We start from the raw sequence: 23,881 nt of genomic DNA, 5'->3' as shown, positions 1-23,881 counted from the left end.
GCTGAAGGGGTCTGAGATGTTTGGTTTCAATGCAAGAAGCCCATGTGCAGAAGAAAAGCTGCTATAGACCAGAACTGAGGGGTCCAGGTCTGATCAGCCCCCAGGCCTGATCCTCAGACAGCCAAGGAGACAAATAGAGGATGTGCCCTTGGGACAATGGAACAAGAGGGCTGGAAATAAGCGATGGTGGGGGCAACGCAAGCATTGTGGTGATTTTGCAGCAGAGAAAATATCACCTGCCACCTTTTGGCATTCCCAGCGCTCAACTTTGGCTCCATCCAGCAAGAAAAAACACAGCAGGAAAGAGCAAGCGAGCTGAAACCTGATCCCCTGAAAGGCCGGACTCGGTGTCTGGCTTTTCTTACCGGCTCGGCCGACCTGTACGTGCCAGCCTGGGAAGGCGTAATGGTTCCACCGACAGAACTTCATTAACTTTTTATACACTCGGCCGCTAATTTATAATCATTAGTGGACAAACAGCCAACAATTACACAAGCAGCACGTTAAGGAGAGAGGGAGAGAGCTTGAAGGAGCGCTGATGGAAACGTGCTCATGGTCGGGAGGGAGCAGGGATGGCGTGTCCCCTGTTCCTGGCCTGGTATGTGACAGGGGCAACCTCTCCCCAGATTTACTGGCACACCATTTCCTCAGCTGTAATTAAAGCACAGGGCAGCAGAAAGGCAAAAGGTGCAGGTGAGCACAGGGAGGGGAAAAATCTCACAGGCCCTCTTATTTTCAACACAAAAAATAAAAGGAGATGGGAAGAGGAGGAGCATACGTATTCCACGTTTCCAATTCCTGGCGCAGGCAAGGCGCCCATTTGCAGAAGAATGGGAAACTGTGCACACAAACAGCATTAAATTAATCCTGATTTAATGAAATCTTCAAACATAGATCACGTAACCCCAGTGCCTTTCCACGCACCAGCTCCCCTCCCGCTGGAGGCAGCTCTGTGCAGGAGGCAGGACATGGTGTTGCAATGCACAGCCCTGGCACCCACAGTGAGCAATGACTGCGAACACCCAAAACCCGAGGATGCATCTACCTTGAAGATGGAGATGAGAGAGAGGGGAAAGGTTTCAAACACCTCTGGGATCGGTGGTTTCTGTTCCCCAGAAGAAAACTCAAACTCAACCGCACCAGTGCTCCCCTCCTGCGCAATATCCCACCCAGTCCCTGCCTGTAAACCCTCGCTGCACAAGGTGAGGCTGCAGGCAGAGGACAACAGGCAGGCTCCCTCCTCTGCAACAACCCAAGCTGCTTTAATCGATCAAAGAGCTGTAAGATGTGCACATACAGATGTCCCTGCTGTGCAGGCAGGCCAGCAAGGAAAGCAGAGTGACCTGACCAGCATCACTCAACAACACGGCGTGCCCAGAAACCAAGCCTACACCTCTTTTGGCTCCTGCACAAAGGCTGAGCCCGCTTTCCTGCCCCACACCAGGCAGCCCAGCCAGTCGTTTTTTTGAGATGTAAGCTTCCTGCTGAACAGGTCTAATGAACGCCGCGTGCACCTTGCAAAGCCTCTGCCCCAGCCTCCCCGAGCAGCCAGCGCTGCTCAGCAAAGCACCCACAGCCTCTGATCACAGGAGAGAGGAAAGCTCCTTCCCTAAACTCCACGCAGCAGGGAGGAAGGAGCAGCACCCCTTGCAGAAAGGCAAAGGAAGTGGGCGGCTGGCTGCGAGCCACCCAGCTCCCCTCCGAAGCCAGGGGAGGATGGAGCAAGCGAGGCAGCCCGCGCACAGGACCTGCAAGCCCCGGCTTGCCAAGCACGCCGAGGGCAGGTAGGCAGAGCCCCGCGCTCCGAGCACGCAATCCCGGGCATGCTCGCAGCTGGAAGAAGCCGTCGCAGCCCACCAGCTCCACCCGCTCCCCCTCCTGCTCCCCGCGGCAGAGGCGTGCGGAGAGGCTCACGAGCTGCTTGTGCTCACAGCGGGGCCTTTCCCCTTCCACCCCTGCACTTCCAAAAGGAAAGCGCGGGTCTAACACATGCTGAGCCTTATCACATCGAGAGACCAAAGTGTTCAGGCCAGAGGCATGAACGCCTCCAGTATTGCCGAGGACCAAACCCAAATTCCTTGTGTGACAAGCTCCCTTCACTCTACAGCAGCTTAATAACCATCCAGCATCCATGTAGAGAAAAAAAAAATAAATTTAAGCTCTCTCCACCTAGAAGTGCAGCTCTCAGGGCAATTCAGGGGATCAAGCAGTAAAGCTAATTTAGATGCAAATTCAGACTGCTCATCTTGCCTGGGATCCACCACCTGGGTACTGCAGGCTGCAAAATCATGGTGCCTTTTAAGAAAGCTCCTACCTGATCCACTAAAACTACAGAGCATATTGTTCAGGTTATTTTCCTGTGGCTGTTCGATATCCATAATGTCACGAATAAACCCCTCTGTCTGTGCATCTGAGTAAATCCAGAGGGAAAAAAGACAATTTTCATGCAGTCCTTGTGGGGTAACAACCACAGATTGAATGGTGGGATGCAGAACCAGAAGTGGAGGTTGTTCCTGCACACTTCACTTTGGCATTCCTGCCTTTGAGCAACTTTCCAACAGAATTGCCCAAATACCTTTTCTTTCAGGATATTTTTTCTTTTAAAAGCATCACTTGAGAGCTGGATGTGTCATTAAGGTTTTTCTAATATAAAACCAAAGTAAAATTTCAGAGAAATATTTTTAATAAAGAAGGAAAAGGCTTAATTTCAAATATGTAAACATGAGACATTTCCATCTTTTTTATGCTTCTCAAAAGCAAAGCAAGAGACTCTTCTTTACTGAAACACGTTGGGAAATTGAGCTGCACAAATTAGTACAACATTTCTGTCAACCCAAATACACATTATTATTTCTTTTCCTCCTCAAGACCTTTTAATTGGGAGTGGGGGAGGAAAGACCTCATATTGCCTAAAGACACAAAGATACCAATGCCTCTCAGTCCCAAAAACAACTGGTCCATACCATATCCCGCAGGGATGCAGTGTGGCATCCACAAAGGGCAAGAGGAAGGAGGGAGCATCTCCCACCAGACCAGGGTCAGCATCCAGTCTGGGGGCTCAGCAGCGGTGACAGGGACAGGATGCAGGCACCAAACCTTGCACAGGAATTAATCCCTGCCCTCAGGAGCCCTCTGCCTCCCGCTGCTTTACCCACACCACCAGGTCACAGGAAAGCAGACGGAGGGCAGGAAGTCCTTTCCGTGGGGTAGCATTGAGCTGGTAGGAAGTGCCAGCATCTGGGAACCCTTGCCACAGAGAGAATTAAAAGCAGCCACGCTCCAAAGGCAATAGGGGAGTGTTACTACAGCCACCTACTAAGTTCAGGTGAGCTCACAAAAGCAACAGACCCCCCATGTTTTTTGGGAGAAATACTGGGCTCCTCTGGCCCTAGGGATGCCTGCACAGGGTGGAGGTGAGCACAGAGGCCACCAGAGCTCCTGGAGCAGGCCAAAGCATTATCCGAAGCAAAGAGAGGACAGCCTTTTAAAATAAGGACGTGGAGGGCTGGGCAAAGGGAGCCTGACAACATCCTCTGCATCACTAAAGGATCAGCAACATCGTGTTGTGCCTGGGAAGCTCTCCTGGAAGGGCCTTTGCACAGACCCAGCCAGGGTTGCTCCCCTCCTTGCACATTCAGGAACACTCCTCTCTCTGCCTGTCGGTGCTCCATTATCCAAAGACTCCAGCAAACGAGGCAACACCAGCAGGGCCACGACTTGACTCGATGCCTCCCTGCAAAGGCTCAAAGTCACCAGAAGGGGAAAGGAGTGGGGGAGCTGGCGGAGAGCACCCCCTTGCCCAAGTCAGACCCACACAAGCCTCATCTAAAGCCTTCCCTGGGGAGGAGGGGCTGCACAGCCAGCACCACTGTGTGCAGTCCCCCTCCCCACCGCCCCCTTCCCCTAAACTCGCTCTCGGGCCAGTTCTACTGAACAATCTCGCCGCAGGCTGCTTTTGTAAGACTCCAACCCCAAAAGAAAAATGATGGGTTTGAACTCTTAACCCCGCCCCAGAAAAAGGCTGGAATTAAAAGGGGTTTATGACTAAGTATGCAGATGGGAATACTGTAATAACAACAGGCAAAATGTTTGCCCAGCAGTTCTGGGCTGGTTTCGGAGGGAGGGAGAGGGAGGGAGAGTGGGACGGGGCGGCTTCTGGCCGGAGGATGACGGCACGGAGAAAGAATTTGGCGGCTGGGAGGGAAGGGAGGTTGCTGATAAATGCTGGGGCAGAGGCGAGGAGGGGGGCCGGGACCCGAACGCCGCATGGCTGGCACTTCAGGGAGGCTGCTGCGGCGCTGCGGGTTTCTGGCCGGCTGACAAAGGCACTGCCACCGAGGAGGCGAGCGGGGAAGGGGGAGATGGCAGGAGGGCTCAGCTCTGGGGCTGGCTCAGCACGGATCACACGCCTTGTGGGACACTGTCACACTTGATCAGGCTGGGAGGCACAATGGGGAATGTATCAAGGCAGACGGCAATGCTCCCCCATACCCCAAATCCCTTCTGATGGGGGGATCCGTGCACACAGACTCCTGCCAAAGGGGGAGCCCACAACCTCAAACGAGTGGCTAATTTTTACTAGTTGTGGGACTCCAGCTCTGCTGAAAAGGTGATAAAATCTCAGTGCCTAAGTCACCTAGGAGGGCATTTTCAGAACATCACCTTCCCCTTTTAACAACAGGCTGCACCAAAGCCCCACAAGTGGGAGGCTCAGGGTAGGGGTGACCCAAACCTCAGCCACTATCCTCGAGGAGTGCAACCCACCGCTGGCATAACCTTTATGCAAGAGTGGAGAACACTGCTTCTCCAGCCCCCAAAACTGCACAAGCCTGCTCCCAACTCTTTGGGCACTCAGGGACACCCAGAACTCCTCTCTCTGTAGGGGACCAGCCAGGTGAGGCACCTTGACTGTTCCCTGTTGCACAACAAGGAGCCCCCCAACACTGCTCAGCAGAGCCCACAAGCACCTCCATTGGCATACAGTCCACAACAGCCCACTGGGAATGCGAGTCCTTGATTGTACCAAAGCAGCACCTCCAGCTCTCCGCACAGTAAGTGCCTGCAAACTTCATACAAGATGCAAACCACTTGCACAACATCACACACAGCTTGGCAGCCACGGGCCAGAAAGCCACCAAACACCCAAATCTTGCAACCCACCAGGACCCACGGGACAGAAACTCATGTCTGGCACAGGGAAACAAGCCGCAAACCCACAGAGCTCCCCAAGCCCCCAGAGGAGCCACAATATCAAACTAATTTGAGTTTGAGCAATGCTCCTGCCACAGGCACAGGGATCTTCCCCCTGTGCTTGCTGGGCACAGCCCAGCCTGATGCAACAGCAGCACTTTGCCAACCCAAGCACCTCACAGGGGTACAAGATTCAGATGGGAACATGCCTCAGCTGCTTCCCTGAGAAGGTAAAGCCGCGTGCAAAAAATTCACAGCATGACTGGCAAGGCAGGAACTCCAGGAGACTCCCAAGGCAGGGGATTTGTGAGCGCATCTCACACCCACCTTTGCTCGACAGGGGCCTCAGAGTTGTCAGCACCAGCACATGGAGTTTTGACTCGACTGTGGTCACCTCCTGCTGACCCACTGCATCTACCACAGTGGTGGAAGGAGCCTGTGGATATTACAAGCTCTTTCTCATCGCTACAATCCTCCTCCAGGTCCGACTCATTGCACTTATGAACAGAAACACAGCAGCCCTACAGCAACCAAGTGAGAGGCACGTGAAACCCCCCCAAAATACCTCCTACAGCACCTGGTACTGCTGCTACCAGCAACACAACGCAGGGGACAAGGAAATACAAAGCCACCACCTCTTAACAAGCAAGAAGGTCTCCACTTTGCCTCTCAAGCAGAGAAAATGCCTCTGTGAAAACACAGACCGTTTGCAGGGTCAGGAAGGACAGTCACTAGCGATGGGAGCGAGCATTGCAAAGGGTTGACAGGGACAGGCAGGCTCTGGTCCCTGCCCGCAGCACACGCTGCAGCCTGCAGTGGACACAAGCTGCACAAATGCACAGCTCCCTTCACAGCCACTGCTCTGCCACAGCACGGCGGGGAGAGCCGACACGCCAGGAAGCACTCGGATCAGGTAATGGAGGGTGTAGGAGACTCGTGAGAGGATTCCTGTGACTCAGCCGAGCTGGCCAGGGCCCAGATCAGCCAGCTCTGCAAAATCAGCAAACAAAAGAGGGCAAAACCTGGACCACCCCAGCCCCTTCCTGCTGCCTCCAAGATGACCTCCCTGAGTGTGGGCTTGAGGAGAGCAGCCACGGACATGTGGAATGCTACAGGACATGTGGAATGCTACAGCCCCGGCTGGGGATGGAGACTCAACCTGCCATGCCTTGGGGCGACGAGCTGGTCGCCACAGTTCCCCAGGGAACACAGAGAACACAGTCCTGGGACTCACTGAGCAATTTGGTTTCTCCTCTGCCAACACAGGAGACTACATTGCCCTTAACATTGCTTGTTTAAGCCATGAGCAGTCTCTCTCCACATGTAAGCTGAACTCGGGAGATTCTCCTCTCACCACAGCTTCCAGGGCACTTCCAGGATTTAAGGACCAAATGTAAATGCTCCTTTGAAAGTCCCTTTCTGACAGCAGTGTTTCCCCTCCCTGCCCAGCTACGCCAGCCTGGACATGCTGCCCCAGCACAGGGAGGTCTCCACCACTAAACCCCGCTCCCCTGCCTCCTCAGTGGGGTACCACCCACCACCCAGAGAGGAGCCCTGCAGCCAGGTGAGATGGAAGACCAAGCCAAGACCAAACTAAGCTGCCTTTCTTGGTGAAATGGAAGACCAAGGCAGGGCAACACAGCCCTTAGAAACAGATGGGGTCCAGGACTGTGCTCCCCCTCTCATTCCAATAGAGAGGCGATGCAGGCAGACCAGCAGCCTACATCCCTCTGATCCATAACAGCCCATAGCCCTTCCTTCCCCTGCTCCCGACGGGAGGCACACCCAGTGCTAAACACTGAGGCTAACTCCATCCGGTCCTTCTTCCCTATGTCTATTGTCGCTAAAAATTTATCTGGTTTCTGCCAAAAAAAAAAAAAAACAACCCCCCAAAAAAAACCTCTGCACCTCCCTTCTGCCCTTCAAAGTAAAAGCAGCTCTGCTCTTTTCCCTAGGGAGGGAGCGATGAGTTTAAACATGAGTCCCCCATCCACCCAGCACTGCTCCACTCCTCCTCCTCCTCCTCCTCCAAGGACTTTCACACAGCCCTGTCCCGTCAGCCTGTCTGTGGCATTTGATTCCTGTCTGTCACTAAGTGATGAGGACAAAGGGTGAGGAGTCAGGAAAAGGTCTGAGCTACTTTGTTCATCGTCTGGATACGAACTTTGGATGAACTCCGTGGGGAAAGAGAAAAGCCGCATGGAGCGGGACGCACCGTGCATAGCACTCTCTCTCCTCAAAAAAAAAAAAAAAAGGGAAAAAAAAAAAAGAAAAGGGAGGCTTGAACAAGGGGAAGGGGTGGGAGGGAAAGGGAAAGGAGAGCATTCCCCATCCCCATGGCGGCAGGCAATCCTGAGAGCTCCCTGCTCCGAGGAGACAGAAGGATATTCAAACCGCCTTCCCAGGAGGCATGTTCAATAAAGCAGGATGCCAACGCAGCCTTTTCTCAAACAAATCTGTTAGCAGCGGGCCAGGGGCCAGCCACAAGGGCTTGCTTTTTAAAGCAACCAAATAGGAATTTCCTAATAAAATAAAATTTTTTAAGAAGTCCCAACGTGGCACGGGTAAAGGGAAGCTTGCTGGCAGCCACAAGAAGTAGTTTACACACAGACCTCTCTGGAAACACGGGAACATGAAATACAGCACAGGACAGGAAGATCTGGGATGCATCCAGAGCATGGGCACTGCAGCACCCCTGTGCTCCCCTGGCACCCACCTGAACCAGCTCAGGGAGATGACTGTCCATGGCGCAGTCACATACTGGGGTGAAGGTTTGCAACCACAATTTCTGCTGCTCTGAGCAAGGGAGGAGGCTCACACTGCACTGGAATGGAGCTGATTTCCCTCGTGCCGACCTCAGGCACCTGGAAAAGCCACCACCGGGCATGCTTCGCTCCTTTGCTTCACTCCATTTTTCAGAGCAAAGCCAAACCAGTTTGCAACTGAAAAGCCCTGTGGTAGTCTTGCAAACATTAAGTAAATCAGCCCCCTCAGGGCAGCAAAGCCACCACAAACTTTCTACTGAATGGCTCTTGCCTTACAGGTAAGATGCCTGCCCTGGAATGGGACAGTCTCCACTGAGGATTATCGACTGGAAGAGCCTCGGCACAGGACGTGTCAAGTCACACAGGAAAATGAGATTGCAACTCTGTGAACAACTCTGCAGCGTTCACAAGAGACTTGCTGGGTGCTGGAGCTGAAGGGTGCATCAGACAAACCACCCCACCGTGCTGCACTAGCATCACCCTCCGAACACAGGAAGGGACCCACAGCTCCACGGGCCTACTGGGAACACCTCCTCTGCCACCTTGGAAGTTTTTACCCAAGGCATGAGCAGTTGGGAATTTGAGGGTCATACTGGAGGTTGCCCACCACCAGCTTTACCAGCACATCTCAGTGAACTTACTCTCCAGGATGGGGAGTCCTAAATAAGACAGAGATTAAGTGGGTTACAAAACCCAGGAGACCACCTGAAAGCAATATATCAGAACACGCTGGAGGTTACCCCAGATCCCTTGTCTCTCTACTAAACACCAGCAAATACAAAACCAGCTCTGTGCAAGAAAGCTCTGGGACATGACCAGAGCAGCCCTGCCTGTTGCAGCAGCCCAGCTGCAAAAGGCAGTGGTGAGATCTCCCCAACCAGGCACATGGCAACAGACAAGGTGCACATTCCCTTTCAACTGGGAGAAAGAAACTTCACCCTTGAGTGGCACAGGAGACTTGGAGCTGCAGAGATGGTCATGGGAGCCACTAATCCCAGCTCCAGTCTGGCCCCTCTGCTTGGGAGGGTTGCCACCAGAACTCTTTAAAGTGGAACGGATCAAAGGCTCAGCTTCACTGACCCGCAGTTATGCACGGCCTCAGCCTTCCCAAGATCCACCTGCTCTGCACCAAGACAATGACCAGGGTAAAAAAGAAAGAAAAAGGGGAAGGAAGCACATTTGTGCAGGGAACCAATTAATCTGTGGAGGCTGGGAAAGCAGTGTCCTCCCTTGCAGCCACCACCATGTCCCAAAGGAGCACATGTTAGGAGGTAACTCAAGCATCTCGAAAGCATTGCCCAAGACCTCTGATGGAGAAACTCTGATCTCCTCCAAGAACGGCCAGTCCCTGGGGACTGCCTCTAAAGTACACAGCAGAGCGTGCCAGGGCAAATTGACTCTGCAGAGAAAGCCTCAGCCCATTTGGAGGAGTTTGTTCCACTCCTCGCTTCAGAAAGTCCAAAAAGTTCATCTGGCGGTGGGAGGGACCTGTCCCCAGCAGCCCAGCCAAGGCAGCCTGGCTAAAAGCAACAAGCTCCAGACAGGGAGAACCAGACAGAAGAACGGAAAAAAATGGACAGGATGTTGGCTGGATTGGCCAGTAATACCATTTGCAAGAGGTGGGAGCTTCGGAAGGAGATGCTGGTGCTGCTGGATCCAGGGCTGTTTTGAGAACAGCAAGTAAGAGGAACAGAGAAAAAGAGAGGAGGCTGGGGGAAGAGAAGGTAAAAGAAAACAAATCTGCTTTATTATTGCCTGAAACCCAAGGAGACTGATTAAAGCAAACATCCCCCCTGCCCCTTCCAAAGGGTTGTCTCGTCTGCTTCCTAAATCTGATTCCCATTTGTCTCTATACGGTTCTCATTTGTTCTTCATTTAGGTCTCCTCCATGCTCCTTGCCGAGTCTAAGACAGCCCTCTGGAGAGCCATCAGGATGGGCTTCCCCTAGGAACCTGCAAGGGTAATCACTGACCAGGGTCAGACCCAGCACCACTGCCAGTGTAGAGGGAGGAGATGCAGCAAGAGGAAGGCAGCAGGCTGCAACTACACACAATGTGCAAGAGGCCAGGGAGATCCTTGGAAGGAGCTGCCAGAGGGAAGAGAGCATCACTACCCAAAGGTGCTGATGGGAGCCTGGGTGCCTCTGGGGTAGCATTCCCAAAGAGTGAAGCAAACCAATTAAAAAAGAGCAAAAGGAACCAGGAAGAGGGGATGCAGCATGAGCACAGACCCACCGCATGAGCAGTTTCCCTCCTTGTCAGCAGACGGCCTTCTGATTAAACAGGAGCTTAAAAATTACCCTAATGGAGGAGCTCCTTTCAAACACAAACCGCAGGGACCTCTCCTAATTGCACAGCTCCTTTCTCAGTCACAGCCCATGCAGGATAAAGCAGGTCCATATGCCGCCCTTGCCCACAGGTCTGCCTCGGCACGCGGGACCGGCACGTGGGACCGGCACACTCCCCCAGCCATGCCTGCAGCTCCCACCCAGGCACTGGGGCTGGAAGCACTCTGTCATTACAACTCTCACCTTCTGCCCTGGCCCCTGGCTGTTGGATGCCCCCAGGACCACTGCCTTTGCCAAAGGATGTATCCAAGCCCTGACCAAACATGGCAGAAAAAGGGAAATAAAAATCCGTCCTTCTACCCATGTGGACTTTGCCACCTGCCTCAGGTGCATGGAAAGACCAGAGACTTCCCCTACCACCACCCTTTGCTGTGTCTCATCCTCCTTCCATATTGCTTGTGGGTTTTTCCATTGTAAACAATGCCCATCTGCCCTTCGGATAGTCTCCCTAAACCTCCAATCATGCCATTGTGCTGCTGTATATGCCATTCTACCCCCAAGAGCCCACAGGTCAGGACCCCACAACTTTCTAGACCTGGATGCAAAAGAGTCATTTCTAAAGAGAACTCCCACCCTGGGCTGTGCACCTCCCAGCCATGCACTGCAAACCTATCCAAGTGGAAATACAGCCCCCTCTGCCACAGTAAAAACAAACCAGGCACCTGCTGCCCAACCAACTCATCCACCACAAGAGGATACAGGGCAGGGTCTGAACTCTCCAGAGCCAGGGCCAACCCTGCATCCACCCAACATCAGAGCAGGTCCAGAGGGTTGTGCAGGTATCGTTGTGCTACACTACACCATTGTCACCCTCCTGCTTGCTGCCTCCACAGAGCACACAGTACCCACCAGCTGCTCTCCCTGCTCCCTCCTGCCCATAAGGAAAGCAGAGACCCCTGACCTTCTCCAACACATCCCCCCAGCCCGTCCGCAGCTTAAGCAGCCCAGGTGTGCAAATGTTACCCAATGCCCTCGCCAGGCAGAAAGTAAATTCCACCAAACGGGGGAAATGCCAGCCGCAGTCAGACACTGGGATGTGCAAATAGCAGCCGGGGACCTTCGGGAGAGGAACAGCCTGGGCCCAGGCGTTCCTACCGATAATCCTTCTCAGGATGCCTCCTCCAGCAGCTCCTGTGGCAGAGGAAGGATGCTAATTTGACTATTTGAGGGAGCGGGAAAAAAAAAAATAAATTAAACGTTTGCTATTGCGCTAAATGACCTTTTCAGCCACTTGGGGACAGAATTGCACCGGGGCTTTGGAGCGAGCTACAGCGGGCACCGCTCGCTCCCTGCTCCCATGCTGGATGCTTTGCGCCTCCAGATGCATTTAAGAGGTCCATGCCCCCCAGCCACCTCTGACCACGCAGCAACAGAGCTGAAAAACAGCTCCTTTAGAAAAAAAATCTGCACGTAGCAGGGAGGAAGAAGTGGTCTGCTAAGAGCTCGCTGAGCAAAGCGCTCCAGACGGTTTCATTTCACATCGCCGAAAGCGTAAATCAGGGAATTGCTCCTTGGGTTCTTCTCCATTAGCAAAGTATATTGCAACTCCCCTTCCCACCACCGATACCGATCGACACTTCACATCTGCTGACCAGATCTAACAGCCAGGATTTTCCAGGGGGATAATACATTTGCTGAAAACACCATTCCTGCCACCTGCTCCCCCCAAACGCGCAACCGCTCCGGGAGCAGGCTCCTCGCTCTCGGCGGGCACACGCGCAGCACAGCGCTGCAGCCAGAAGCTTCACGAATTCACATGAGAAATAAATAGGTGACCCCTTCAAAGCAAGGGTCATAAACCCTTCAAAACACACCTTCAACCAGTGGAGCACGTCCCACCGCCTGCAACTTCCCTGCCCATGGACAAACACCCTTCTGGAAAGCACAAGCTTCACACAAAACATACGGGAGAGGCTGTGTCCTGTGCTATCAAGTCAGGATTGATGGCTGCAACTCTGTCCAACTCGTTTCTTTTACCATGTAAATTGTGCCTTTTGTCTAGAGATTTGCAATAATCAGAGTATTGCAAATTCATCGCGTTATTGCAATATTTGAAATATTTTTGCAGTTTCTTGCAATATTGCAATTAATCATTTTATTGAAAATTCTTGCAATATTGTTGCAATTAATATATTATTGCAATAATAATTTCGCATATAAGCATCCTCCTCCCAAACAAAAAAAAAAAAAAGACTAAGTTAAAACACTTGCAACCTTTTAAAATTAGAGAGTTAAGAGTTAAAAGCCAAATTCACAGCTTCAAGCCAGAAGAGCAACTCATCCAGAGGCTGCCGGTACTGTATCATTCCTAATGTTTCACCAGAGAATCACTGCACAGGGGAAAAAAAAAAGGAAAAAAAAGTATGTGTGTAAACAAGCAAAGGTACACCCACAAGCAGCTTGGGTTTTGAAACATTAATGTTGAAATTAGAAAGGCACATTTCGGAGAGTTATGGGCAGATTCACTTTCAGTTTGGCTCCAGCCTTTAAATATCAAATGTCAAAGGAAACAACTGCACTGAGTTAACAGAGAAAAATCCCCGTGCTGCGGAGACACATCCGGGATCGGGACCACTGGAGTTGGGAAAGGAGCAGGGACCAGCAGTGAACACTTTGCAACTGGAAGGGTATTTTTGCTGGGTAACCTGCCACTGCTAATTCTGCTAATCGACATCACTCTGGAATTTGAAAATGTTATCCAACCAGGAGAGAAACTTGATTTTCCTCTTCTGATAACAAGGATGGGCAGGCCAGCCAGGCTGGGTGAAACCAAAAATGGGACATGGAAATGATGAACTGAGTTTCTGGGTTTGCACTCAGGTGAGAAACAAAAATCCAGCCACCAGCACTTAAACAGGCTGATCCCACTTGCAAAGGCAGCTCCGCTCGTTTTGCAACAAGGCTGAAGTAAAATGGCAAAGTTATCATTTTAGATTAGAGCAGCTCCTCACAGCACCGACTTTCCACTGGGGGGAAATGGGGGCTTTCCATTTATCAGTATATTTAAAAAAAAAACAAAAAACAAAAGGGGGGGTGGGGGTTGGAAACAGCACATCAGCTTCAGGCAAGCAAAAAAAGCTATTTTGGGTAAGGTTTCTCCTATAAATAAAAGGCTGGGCAGGGAGAGAACAGTGACAATGGACTGCTCGCTCAAGGTGTCAGAGGGGATTTCTGTTATCTGTGCTGGCGACCTCCCCAAAACACAGCAACAGCACATTGCTCCTCGGCAGGCACAGCTTCCCCAGCAGCCAAACCCTCCATCGGGCTGCCCCTTCTCCTGCTGCCTTGCCTTGAACCACCAGGAAGAGGAGCCAGTAAAAGTGTCTTTCTGTCCCAGTTTAAAAATGCAAATATAAATAAATATATATATATATATTTATACATTTTATGTATATATACATACATACACACAGGGGCAGGGCTCACAAGGCCAAGAGATACAAATATTCCTTTCTTTTTTTACTAACTGACACAGTTGCAAACGAATAATTCCAGCCCAAGCTATTCCCAGCACCGGGAGGAAGCATCACCTGAGTCCCTCCCCAGCCTGGCTGCTGGCCTGACAACACACATTAATGAATTCAGCCCACAGCCTCCTCAGGCCATGGGTTTCTGTAATTTATCCCGGTACTGCCCACCACACTTTATTATTTAGATCACCGAGGGATGCAACACCTCCAAGGCAGTTTTGCCAACCACCCAGCCCACAAAACCATCGGTTTTGATTTCAAAGGGGGTTCCCAGCAGATGCTCCCCAAAGGCAACGCTTCAAGAGGAGGGATTGCATGGAAAATCCCTGATGTTGACGCCTCTGGAGCACACTGTAGAGGTGATGGCGTGCAAAGCACCACCAAGCACCCAGCACACCCCAAAAAGCCGGGTGTTTGCACGGCCCAGGCTCTAGCAGAGAGTGCAGACTTGGGGTGCCACCTAACTCCAGGCTGGCACTCCAAAAACCAGGCACTGCTCACGAACTGCTTCTCCCACCATGGGGAACACTCACCGGATCGGGATCCGGTGGATGTTTGGGGAAAGCAAAGGACGCAGATTGAGGCTGGTTTATTAGATTAAGGACAGCCCCATGCAAATAGGGCCATATTGATCCGGTCTGCAAACACCTGGCTGGGAATACAAGCAGCCCCTGAGTATACAGAAGCTGCTGGAGATTATTAACCAGATCCATTGCTGTAAATCACATTACCTCCTTCCAAACCCCGACCCAGCACTGAGTCCCCCTGTGCTAAGCGCTGTACAGGGCACATCCTTGCAGCACAGGGGAGCATCACTTCTCCCTGACTGGCATGGAAAAGCCCAAAGATTCAGCCCAAAAGTGTGGAGCCTGGCAGGGGCATCCTGCTCTGGGGACCATGGAGACAGGTATGTACAGCCCACCTTCCCCACAGCAACTCCCAAAGCAAAGCATGTGTTACCAGGAGAAACTCTCTGTACAGGGAAACTGTCATGGGAATGGTAAAGCAGGAAGAAAAAAAAATTTAAAATAATAAAAAGATGGAAAAAAGAAAATATAACATCTTCAGAGGCAAACTCACCCTCTGGTCCTACTGGCTACCTGGTATTTTGCATCAATTGCAAACCACCCCTGTAGTGCACAGGGCAAACAAAACAGGCTCTCCTGCCTCCCAGAGCACCCCAACTCCAAGCACAGGAAGGAAAAAAATCGTAGTAAAATGCTTCCCAGTAAATTTTCAAGAGATCATGAAACCCTTTGCGGAACTTCATTAGCAGAGAAGGCAGCAGCTCCTGGACTAGAGGAGGAACTGGGGAACGTGGTGCCAAACCAAAGGCAGGGAAGGAATCCTGTCTTTCCTCCCTTCTCCCTGCCAAAATCCCCAGCTCTGATTCAGCAGAAGCACCAGCAGCAGCACAGCCTACTGTATCTCACTGCAAACAAACTCATTTGTGTTTAAACCACCACCCTACTCCCCTCAAGGATTGCTGCATGCAGTAATTTCCTTGTGACGGGAAAAAAAAAAAAGCCATGATGAAATTGTCTCAGAGTTTCTCTGCGTTTTGTTTACAACCACTGCCCTCAAACCCAGGGCCAGCAAGAGCCTGCTAACAGGAATAAATCTCGCATTTGAGAGCATTTAGAAAAGCTCTGCTCGCAGACAGTCAGCGCTCCGGGGGGGAAATCCCTCTGCAGGTCTCAAATAAGGGAACTTGAACCGTTTTTCCCAGGAGAAATTTAGGCCTGAAAGATCTTCCGAGTTTCTCGTTTGGAGCTACACGGCCCGATAACAAGATCTCTTTCCCTGGACTCACCCACAACACTGACTGCTGCCAAGATCACACAGAGGCAAAGGGAGATGGACTGGAGAGAGACCCGTGGCAGCAGGGAAGACACACAGAGGATGCTCTGGATAGCTGCTATTTATGCCCGCATCTGGCTAACATAGATATTTTTCAGGCATGCATTAACTGAACGTGAAGATCTCTTCTCCTCCGTGCCTTGTCCGGTGCTGTGAGCCGGTAGCACCCAAAGAGCAGGCAGCCAGCACCTCCCTGCCACCCTCCTTCCCTGGACAAATGCACCCAACAGCCATCTCTATCCAAAACCTGGGGAGGCCAGTGCAAGCACAGGCTAGGAAACTTGGGAGCGTGGGATCAAGGAGCACCCATCCCCCAGGAGCAAACAGACGGGGCAGGGAGCGATGGGACACAGCAGAGCCTCCAAGAGCATCCTCCTGCTCTGCTGCAACCACAGTGAAGTTTACTCAACATCAGGCACCCACAAAAACCAAGCCTCGAAATAAAAGCAAACAGGTTTGCTCCTGTGCTCCCCAAACTGTGGGGATTTCCTCAAGAGCGGGAACGATGTGCCAGAGCCAGGCCTGGTTTCTCCACTCTGATAGCAGGGCTGAGGGGGAGGAGGTGGGAGGAAGAGCCCACTGCCAGCCCCATTCTTCCCACCTCCTCCCCTGGAGGATTGCAGGAGGCCAATTTTGATTAAACTAATTAAGCCCGCTCCGTTCAAAGAGCTCCAACCACATGCTACCAGGGGAGAGAAAGAAAATATGAAATTATAAAGAAAAAAAAAAAGAAGTATCCCTGCAAGCACACTCCTCCAAAGCCATCCATTCCCAGCAGATCCCTGGTGGACAACACCACACTGTAAGAATAAAACCCAGAAAAAAGACTCGCTGCAGTGACAGGTCCAGCCCTGATGACCCTGCAGCTTCCAGCCACCAGGACCTACTGGAACATGGCCCCCTTTCCATCAGGGTGACTGGTTTCCATCCTCCCCCAGCCAGTCCCAAAGGTGGCTGCTCCTCTGGCAGTAATACAGCCCTCCACCAAGCCAAGGTCTCCCAAACCATCCCTATCTTCCAGCCCCTTGCACATTCCCTCCCCTCCTTTCCCTTGAAGACATCAGCTTTCTGGAAGCAATTTAATTGGAGCTACAGAGAGGCTTCCTCAGGCAGTGTGGGTCGGCTGGAGGCCCTGCTTTCCCAAAATGTTTCACTTCCCCCCAAGGCAGCCACACCAGGGACCCTGCAGACCCTTCCTGGCTGGGAGAGAGAAGCATCACTTTTGCCTTCAAAGCCTTTCAACTGGAAGAGGGGAAAAAAAAATAGTAATAACAAATATCAAAGCAAAGGCTTCCTCCTCTTTGAAGGGCAGGAGGGAGAGCAGCCAGGCAAGGGCTGGACCTGCAGAAAGCCGAGCAGGGGACCCCGATCCTGCAGGGTTGGAACATGAGCACTTTCGTGATGAGCTTTCTCAGAAGCAGGATGATGCCTTAGGTGCAAGAATTGCATTGAAATTCAAATCGGGGTGTTGAACTCTCTCCTGCGCCTTGGGAAACCTCCCTCCGTGGAAACACAGAATAAGGAGGAGGGCAGGGTTTGATACCCCGGAGAAGGGCTTGGGGGGGTGGGGGAAGGAAAGCAAACTGCCCCATCCTGCCCTGAGAAACACTTCAGCCAAGGGGTGCTGGGCTAGCCAATGTACCCTGCTTACAGCACCCCAAAACCACCAGCGCTGCACACACCATGCCTGTCCCTCCTCTGCCCGTGGTGGGATATTAGCTTGGGGGGTGGGGAAGAGAAGGGAGGGAGGGAGGAAGAAAAAGAAACCCCATATCGTAATTGCTATATTAAAGAGAAATAGCAGGCAAGAATAATAAGAGAGGTGTCAGAAGTGAAATACAGTAACAGACATTAAAAAAAAAAAAAAGACTACAGTTCTGCGATGGGGGTGTTAATTGAACACAGAGCTGGAGAGAACAAAGGGGTGTTAAGGAAGAAAAGAAGGGGAAAAATCCTACCTCCTCCAAAGATCTGATTTGAGTTAAGTTTGGTGAAGATAATGCACAAGGAAAGGTAGCTAAGAGGCACCTTATATAGTTATTTTGTTCTAAAATTAAAAGGAAAAAAAAAGACACAACAAACCCATTATTCAACAACAATTGCACAGCTAATCAGTGCTGTCTATAAATATTCCACTTCGTAAATCCCCCCCTCCACTGGTGCTATGTACATTTTTCTTTTAATCCTGAATTCCTTCAACACAGAAGGGTGAGGAGGGTAAGAAAATAAAAATCGTGTGATTTCAAATAGAAAGTCAGGGTCTTTTTAAGAAGTAGAATTTGCCCGATGCCCTCACCTCCCCCAAATGAGCAGAGAAAGTGAAACGATGGGAAAAGCTCTTAAGGAGGAGGAATCAGATTAAATGGTCATATATCCTGTGCTCAGCCTCTCCCCGCCGGTCCCCGCCGAACGAGATGGGAGTTGGGAAAGGCTCACAGCTGAAATAGATGCTGCTGCATTTTGACAGCAGATATTTTCCAGTTTGCCATCCAAGGACCCCACGTCTGCGTACGCCTTGCCTGATTCTTCTGCTTAGCTATTCTGCTCATGCAGAGAACAGCTTAAAAAAAAAAAAAAAAAAAAAAAAACATACCAAGGGAGAGAAAAAAAACAAGGGGAAAAAAAAAAAAAAAAGCCATAAAGACAGAGCCCCTACCCCTGCCTTCAAACTTTTTATAAATCAGCAATGCAATTTCCGATTTCAATCCCTATTGAAGGAGGAATCAATTGTATTTAGGACAACAATGCCTCCCATTTCCATAATTATTATTCCAAAAAGCCAGCCAGCCATTTGAAGGCAGTCCTGCCCCTTCCCTCGCAACAAAGCGACCAACAGCAAGTGAAAACACACCAAATGAACGCCGGCAACTTCGAGGTATATTTAAGCGGCAATTTTTTTGCCCCCACGTACTCCCGCTTGGATCAAACCTCTCAACTTTCAATACTTTTAAACAGACATCACCCCAAAAGCAGCAATCTCCAGGCTGCAGACAAAAGACAACTCACTGAGCTTTTTTTTTTTTTTAATCATTATTATTTTTAAAAAGTGTTTATAAATCCTTTAAAAATAACTGAAGAGCCCAAACGCAAAAGGGAACTCTTCGGCCAGTACAGACGACCTCTTTTTCCAAGAACTTTATGGACACTTTGGGTTTGCTCAAGACAAGGTTAACACTATGAAATATTAGCCATAATGTTGCGAGAGATGGTGGTAAAGTCTCCGTAAGGCTCTGGAGTCACTTAAATCAGGCAGCGGGGTAACCGAACGCACATTTCTGCACATCATAACGCCGGGGGGGAAGATGTACACAAGCACATTCAAACACCCACCAGTGACCACAAACAATCACCAGGATTTCAAACGCGGCACATGCAGAAATCTGGGAAGCTAAATGGAAAGTAGGAAGCAAGAAGAAGTTGCCTCAACTTTCACGCTGCTGCCCACAAGGAAGGGGTAAGCAAACGGAACCAGGCCGTACCCTCGGCCCCAGAAAAAAAACACAGGCGAACTTCCTCCTAGCATCGGGCCCACAAAGCAATAATTAAAAAAAAAAATAATAAAAATAAACCAAAACCATCTGGCCGTTTGCTTCCTTACGAAGTGTGACTTTTGGGGATGCAGATGGGGGAGAGGGGAGGAGGTCTTTGAATTTGCAAAGTGAAGGAATTCACTGTAAACATATCTGAGGGTAGATAAACAACACTCCAAAAGCCATCTTGAGTCAACCTCTTCAGAGACCTCCACAGCGCAGCCCCGTAGCCAAGTAACCCAGGCACAACAGCAACAAATAGCATTTCAGAAAAATGTAAGACAGCCCCAGTTCACACCTGAATATCCTGATTTCCAGCAGCATGCTTCGCCCTATGCCATCTCTTTCCGTTTTCCTTAGCAGACAGGAATTATCCCACCTAGTCACTGTGGGTATGTACAGTTCCTCATCCCTCCCCAGCTCGCCGGGACCTCACAGCATCCTCCAAGTCACCTGGATTTTCCCACCAAGTTTAGTCCCAATAGATTCCCCATCCCCTAACTTTGAGACTGCACTGATAGCAATGCCAAACTGGGATTAAACATCTCCCCTGACAAAAACTGTCCCTGCACAGGCAACGTACACAGCATCAAGTACACATGGAAAAAAAGACAGGCAAACACATTCTTTGACTCACACAAAATAAAGGAGAAAGAGGGGAAAAGGGAAAGGAACTTGGTGGCTCCTTTTTTTGTGGAGGCACACAGGGAAACACTATGAAACCCATAAAATCTATTTCTAGACAGACTGCCCCGTGTTACAGCAAATGAACCGTTCAGAGGTTCCCATACCAAACCCACTGCTTGATATTACAGGAACTCTGTAAGGAAGGACTCCTCGGGAAGGTCAGAGCCGGCCCTGCAGCTGTGAGGACTTCAGAGAGCCGAATGCCATCGGTAGGTGCTTTGTCTGGGCTACACACTGCACAAACAACGCTTAACAAAGGGGCCCCTTAGTCATTTTATATATATTGCAAGAGTCAAGTAATTGTATTTTCAATCAGCTGCTCATGCTAGGAGGTTTTATATATATATATTTAAGAAAGGGAAAAAAAAAAAATAAGACCCAGTTCAGGCTTCTGAAAGCTGTTCCCCTTTTATGTGTAACTATCAATGTATATCAACTGGGTGTGCAATCATATTTATTGTCACTTTCATTCATGTCATGCCCTTGCTTATATGGCTTAGATATGAATTATTGACTGTTTCAGTCCTTGTTGTAAAGGGGGGACGGGGGGGGGAGAAGTCAAGTACTTTGCAGCGTGCTAAAACAAGGCGGATAGATCGGCAGGGAAAAGCCCACGGATCAACTCTGGTCAGCTCAGAAAACCAAGAGCAGAGACGAACAATCCCTCCTCCCCCCTCCAAAATTTCCATCGTTCCCCCCACTTTTGTTTTTTTCTATTAAAGAAAAAAAGAGAGATTCCAACAAATACATAAATAAGTGGTGCATGTTGCTAAATGTCCTTCCCTGAGCATCTGTTGTTTAAGATCACCCTTGATTGATGACTGCTATTTTTTAATTGTTGCTTTTAAAATTTAAATGCCCCCCTGGGATGTGTTATAAGTGTGTTAGTACATGGTAGGAGGTCTGGAAAGTGGGAAACAGCAGAACCAACGCTCTCATGCCATTAGCTTCTAAAGAAGCCTGAGAACACCCCATGCCATAAAACAACAGTACCCTAAAGTAACTAACAATCTAATATATTGCTTTCACTAAAGGCAACTGACAACTTGCTCTTACATGAGCTAGCCTGGATGATTGGCAGACAAGAGCATTTTAACCCCTTCTTAGAAAAAAAAAAAAAGTAAACCTTTATGTTTACCCGAATACTGATGGCAATAAAACTGTACAATTTCATTTTGTTGGGGTTATTTCACCCCCACACACACTCTGCATCCAGATTTTATTTTGTTTTTTTTTTAAACAGTGCCATGTCCTAATGAAGAAACCAGAGCAAGACAGAAATTGCAAGGGGGTTGATTTTTTTTCTTCTCCACAGAAAAAGCAATAAATAAAGAAAGGCTATACAATAGAAATTAAACCACAGTATTTTCCCTTCCAGACACAAACCACATCACGCAAGTCCACTGCCCGAAGCATTAAAGACTGACAAGTTATTTCTCCCCACTTAAATACTCCTGCATGTGGGGGGGCCCAGGGGGGCACAAACTTGGTGGAATAAAACCCTCAAAGAGCAAAAAGAAAAATAATACAGAATCAACAGCGTTGATTTCCTACCTGTTTTTTCTTTGATTTCACACAAGACATTAAAAAGCGCTGGCTTCATCCTGTGGCAGTTTAAAGCATGTTTCCTGGAGAGAAAAGAGAGGAGGGTGAGGTTAGGATGTCACCACGAGGAACAACTTCCCAAATTCAAGCCGGCTGGCGTGTGCGTGCCAGAGGTGGGGGGGGACAGGTTTGTGCCCCCTCAGCCCCAGTGCTGCAAACAGCCACCTACCCAACATGGGGGAGATGAATAACACTAATTTAGGAATGGCTTGAAAATCGCCTTTGCCACCGAGCAGCTCCCATGGCCAGCGGGAGCCAGGCGATCTCCACGCCGAAGCCAGAAGCTTTTGGGAGCCAAGCTGGCATCAACTGTCTTATTCAATACAGAGTGAGCACTGCACTCTCTCTGTCCCCCACCTCCGATATTACACCCGGCCATGTGCTTTATTAGGCTCGTTCTGCGAGGCAGAGGGAAAATAAACCCCCCTTGCCCCAGCGCTGGAAACATCCTCTGCTTAGAGCTGTCAGTTCGGGGGATCTCAGCGCCCAACTTGGAGCACAGAAACGCACACGTATGGAACGAGAAACCCATTCCTCTACCTCCAATGCCACTTACATCCAGCTTATTTGCAGGTGTTAAAAATTTAATTCTTTACAATTGGGACAGTAAACACATTAAAAATCACAGCCGGCTGCTGTTGGGAAGGGGAGGGAATGCTATTCAGCGCCGCTCTTTTTGACTGCTGTTATTTCAGAGCTGACCGTTCTCCCGTGGGTTTTGAGGAGAGACTTTTGGGGGGGGGGGGGGGGAGGGTGGTTTTAATTGGGTGGTTTTAAAACCCACCAAGCACCCGCTGAGGCAAAGAAAAATATCATTTAATTTTTTCTCTCAAGCCACACGACCCTTTAGACAGGGGTTCAGTTGTATAAAGGGCTGTTGCTATCAGGCACCGGTTACGGGATTTCTGTTTACCAACCGAAATTACACGCGAAAGACGATGTGAACATCTGGCAAACATTCACACTACTTACCCCACCACCCACAACATGTTAAAAAGATTTATATATCTGATGAAGTCTCTCAAAGGTGTATACCCTTGCAGAACCACAGTGTTCCCTTATCAGCACACCCAGATGGGCGCAGACATTTGGGTATACGCAAATCACGTACATATGCTGTCGGGGCCCTCTTACAAATAATGCTGGCACTTTGCATCTTCCCAAAACTTCATTAAAAAAAAAAAAAAAAAAAAAAGGCAGCAGCAAAATAACCCCTGCAATAGTAGGGTGGAAGGAGGAAATGCAAAGCCAAATATTATTGATAAATACAGTACGTTTGTCAGCTCAGATATAAAAATATTTTTTGCAAAAAGTACTGAGGAAGCAGCTGAAATAGACCAGCAAGGCAAACCCATAAAGCCTTCTCTTAGCTCTGTTCTGCTTTGGTTTTAGTGATTTGATTAACTACACTAAATTATCCAGGCAGGAACACACACGATTCCTGCAACTTTCCAAAGAAAGATCCCCTCACTGCCCCGGGTCTGGCTGGGGAGAAAGTGAATGATTTCCTCCTCCTCACAGCTACTCTGCCCCTGCAAGAACATAAGAAAATAAGATCAGCCTCGCAACAAGCCTTTTTAGTAAGTAGGAGCTTTACAGAAGCTGTGGAGGTGAGGAGGACGAAAGTTGTGGTTTGGGGGGTACTTTTACCCTCCTGGAAGTTCTTCATAAGCGAGTTTTGGGGCTGTGAGGAGCGTTTTTCCAGGAACAATGTATTCTAGCAATCTGCTCCAGCTCGGGGCATGAATACCAGGGGGAAGGACACCACACCGAGCAGCTCTGCAGCCCAGAAGAGATTTCAAGCATACCCCAGGCGATTCGGAGCAACTTTTTTGTTTTAATTCCTTCATTTGGGTATTTTTTCCCCCCTCCCTTAACTTTTGGTAGCGCTTTAGAAGGTGTGTATTAGGTTTGCACTCCCTGAAGCTCAGGGCAATTCAGATACCGGCTTTTACAGCCTTATTTTTCCTTTTTAAATACATCTGCAATTAAGAAGAAAAAAAAAATAAAAAAGGCGAAGCGTCTACGAGCATCTTCCAAGCGCAGAAACACGGCCTTAAAAATAACACCACTACAGGGCCCTAGGAAAGAACATCATCAGCGGCCCTGAAAGCGGGGCAGCACTTCGTGGCTCTTTCGGAGGAGCCCGGAGCGGAGCCTCCCGCACGCCCAGCCTGCCCCAACCACCATCGCCCTCCGCAATTATCCCCCAGCCCAAAAAGGCTGGGAAAAGCCAGGCCCAGTTTGGGATGGAGGAAGAAGAGGGGGGCTGCAGGCGCTGTGACCCCTCGATACCCCAACGAAGTTGGGGGTGGTGGGAGGGAGGAAATAGGAAATAAAAAGGATGGATATCAACCATTCTCTTCGCCTCCCTCCCCCCGTTTCTCAGCGGCAGGGGCAGCAGGACCCGGTCCCCCGGTGCGCCCC

General features: G+C 50.0%; 1 protein-coding gene across 1 annotated transcript in view; it reads right to left on the bottom strand.

The window, feature by feature from the left end:
* Window positions 1-23,881, bottom strand: part of PBX1 (PBX homeobox 1) — a 131,272-nt gene that overhangs the window by 105,433 nt on the left and 1,958 nt on the right. Inside the window, 1 exon segment of the mRNA XM_018079024.3 lies at window positions 21,404-21,477. Coding sequence (XP_017934513.3) covers window positions 21,404-21,477 — 74 coding nt within the window.

The sequence above is a fragment of the Manacus vitellinus genome, unplaced genomic scaffold (genome assembly GCF_001715985.3).
Source record: "Manacus vitellinus isolate BGI_N305 unplaced genomic scaffold, ASM171598v3 scaffold_44_pilon, whole genome shotgun sequence".
In the NCBI taxonomy this organism is placed as follows: Eukaryota; Metazoa; Chordata; class Aves; order Passeriformes; family Pipridae; genus Manacus; species Manacus vitellinus.
Note: the sequence above shows the minus strand (reverse complement) of the source record. Positions and strands in the feature narration are given on the sequence as shown.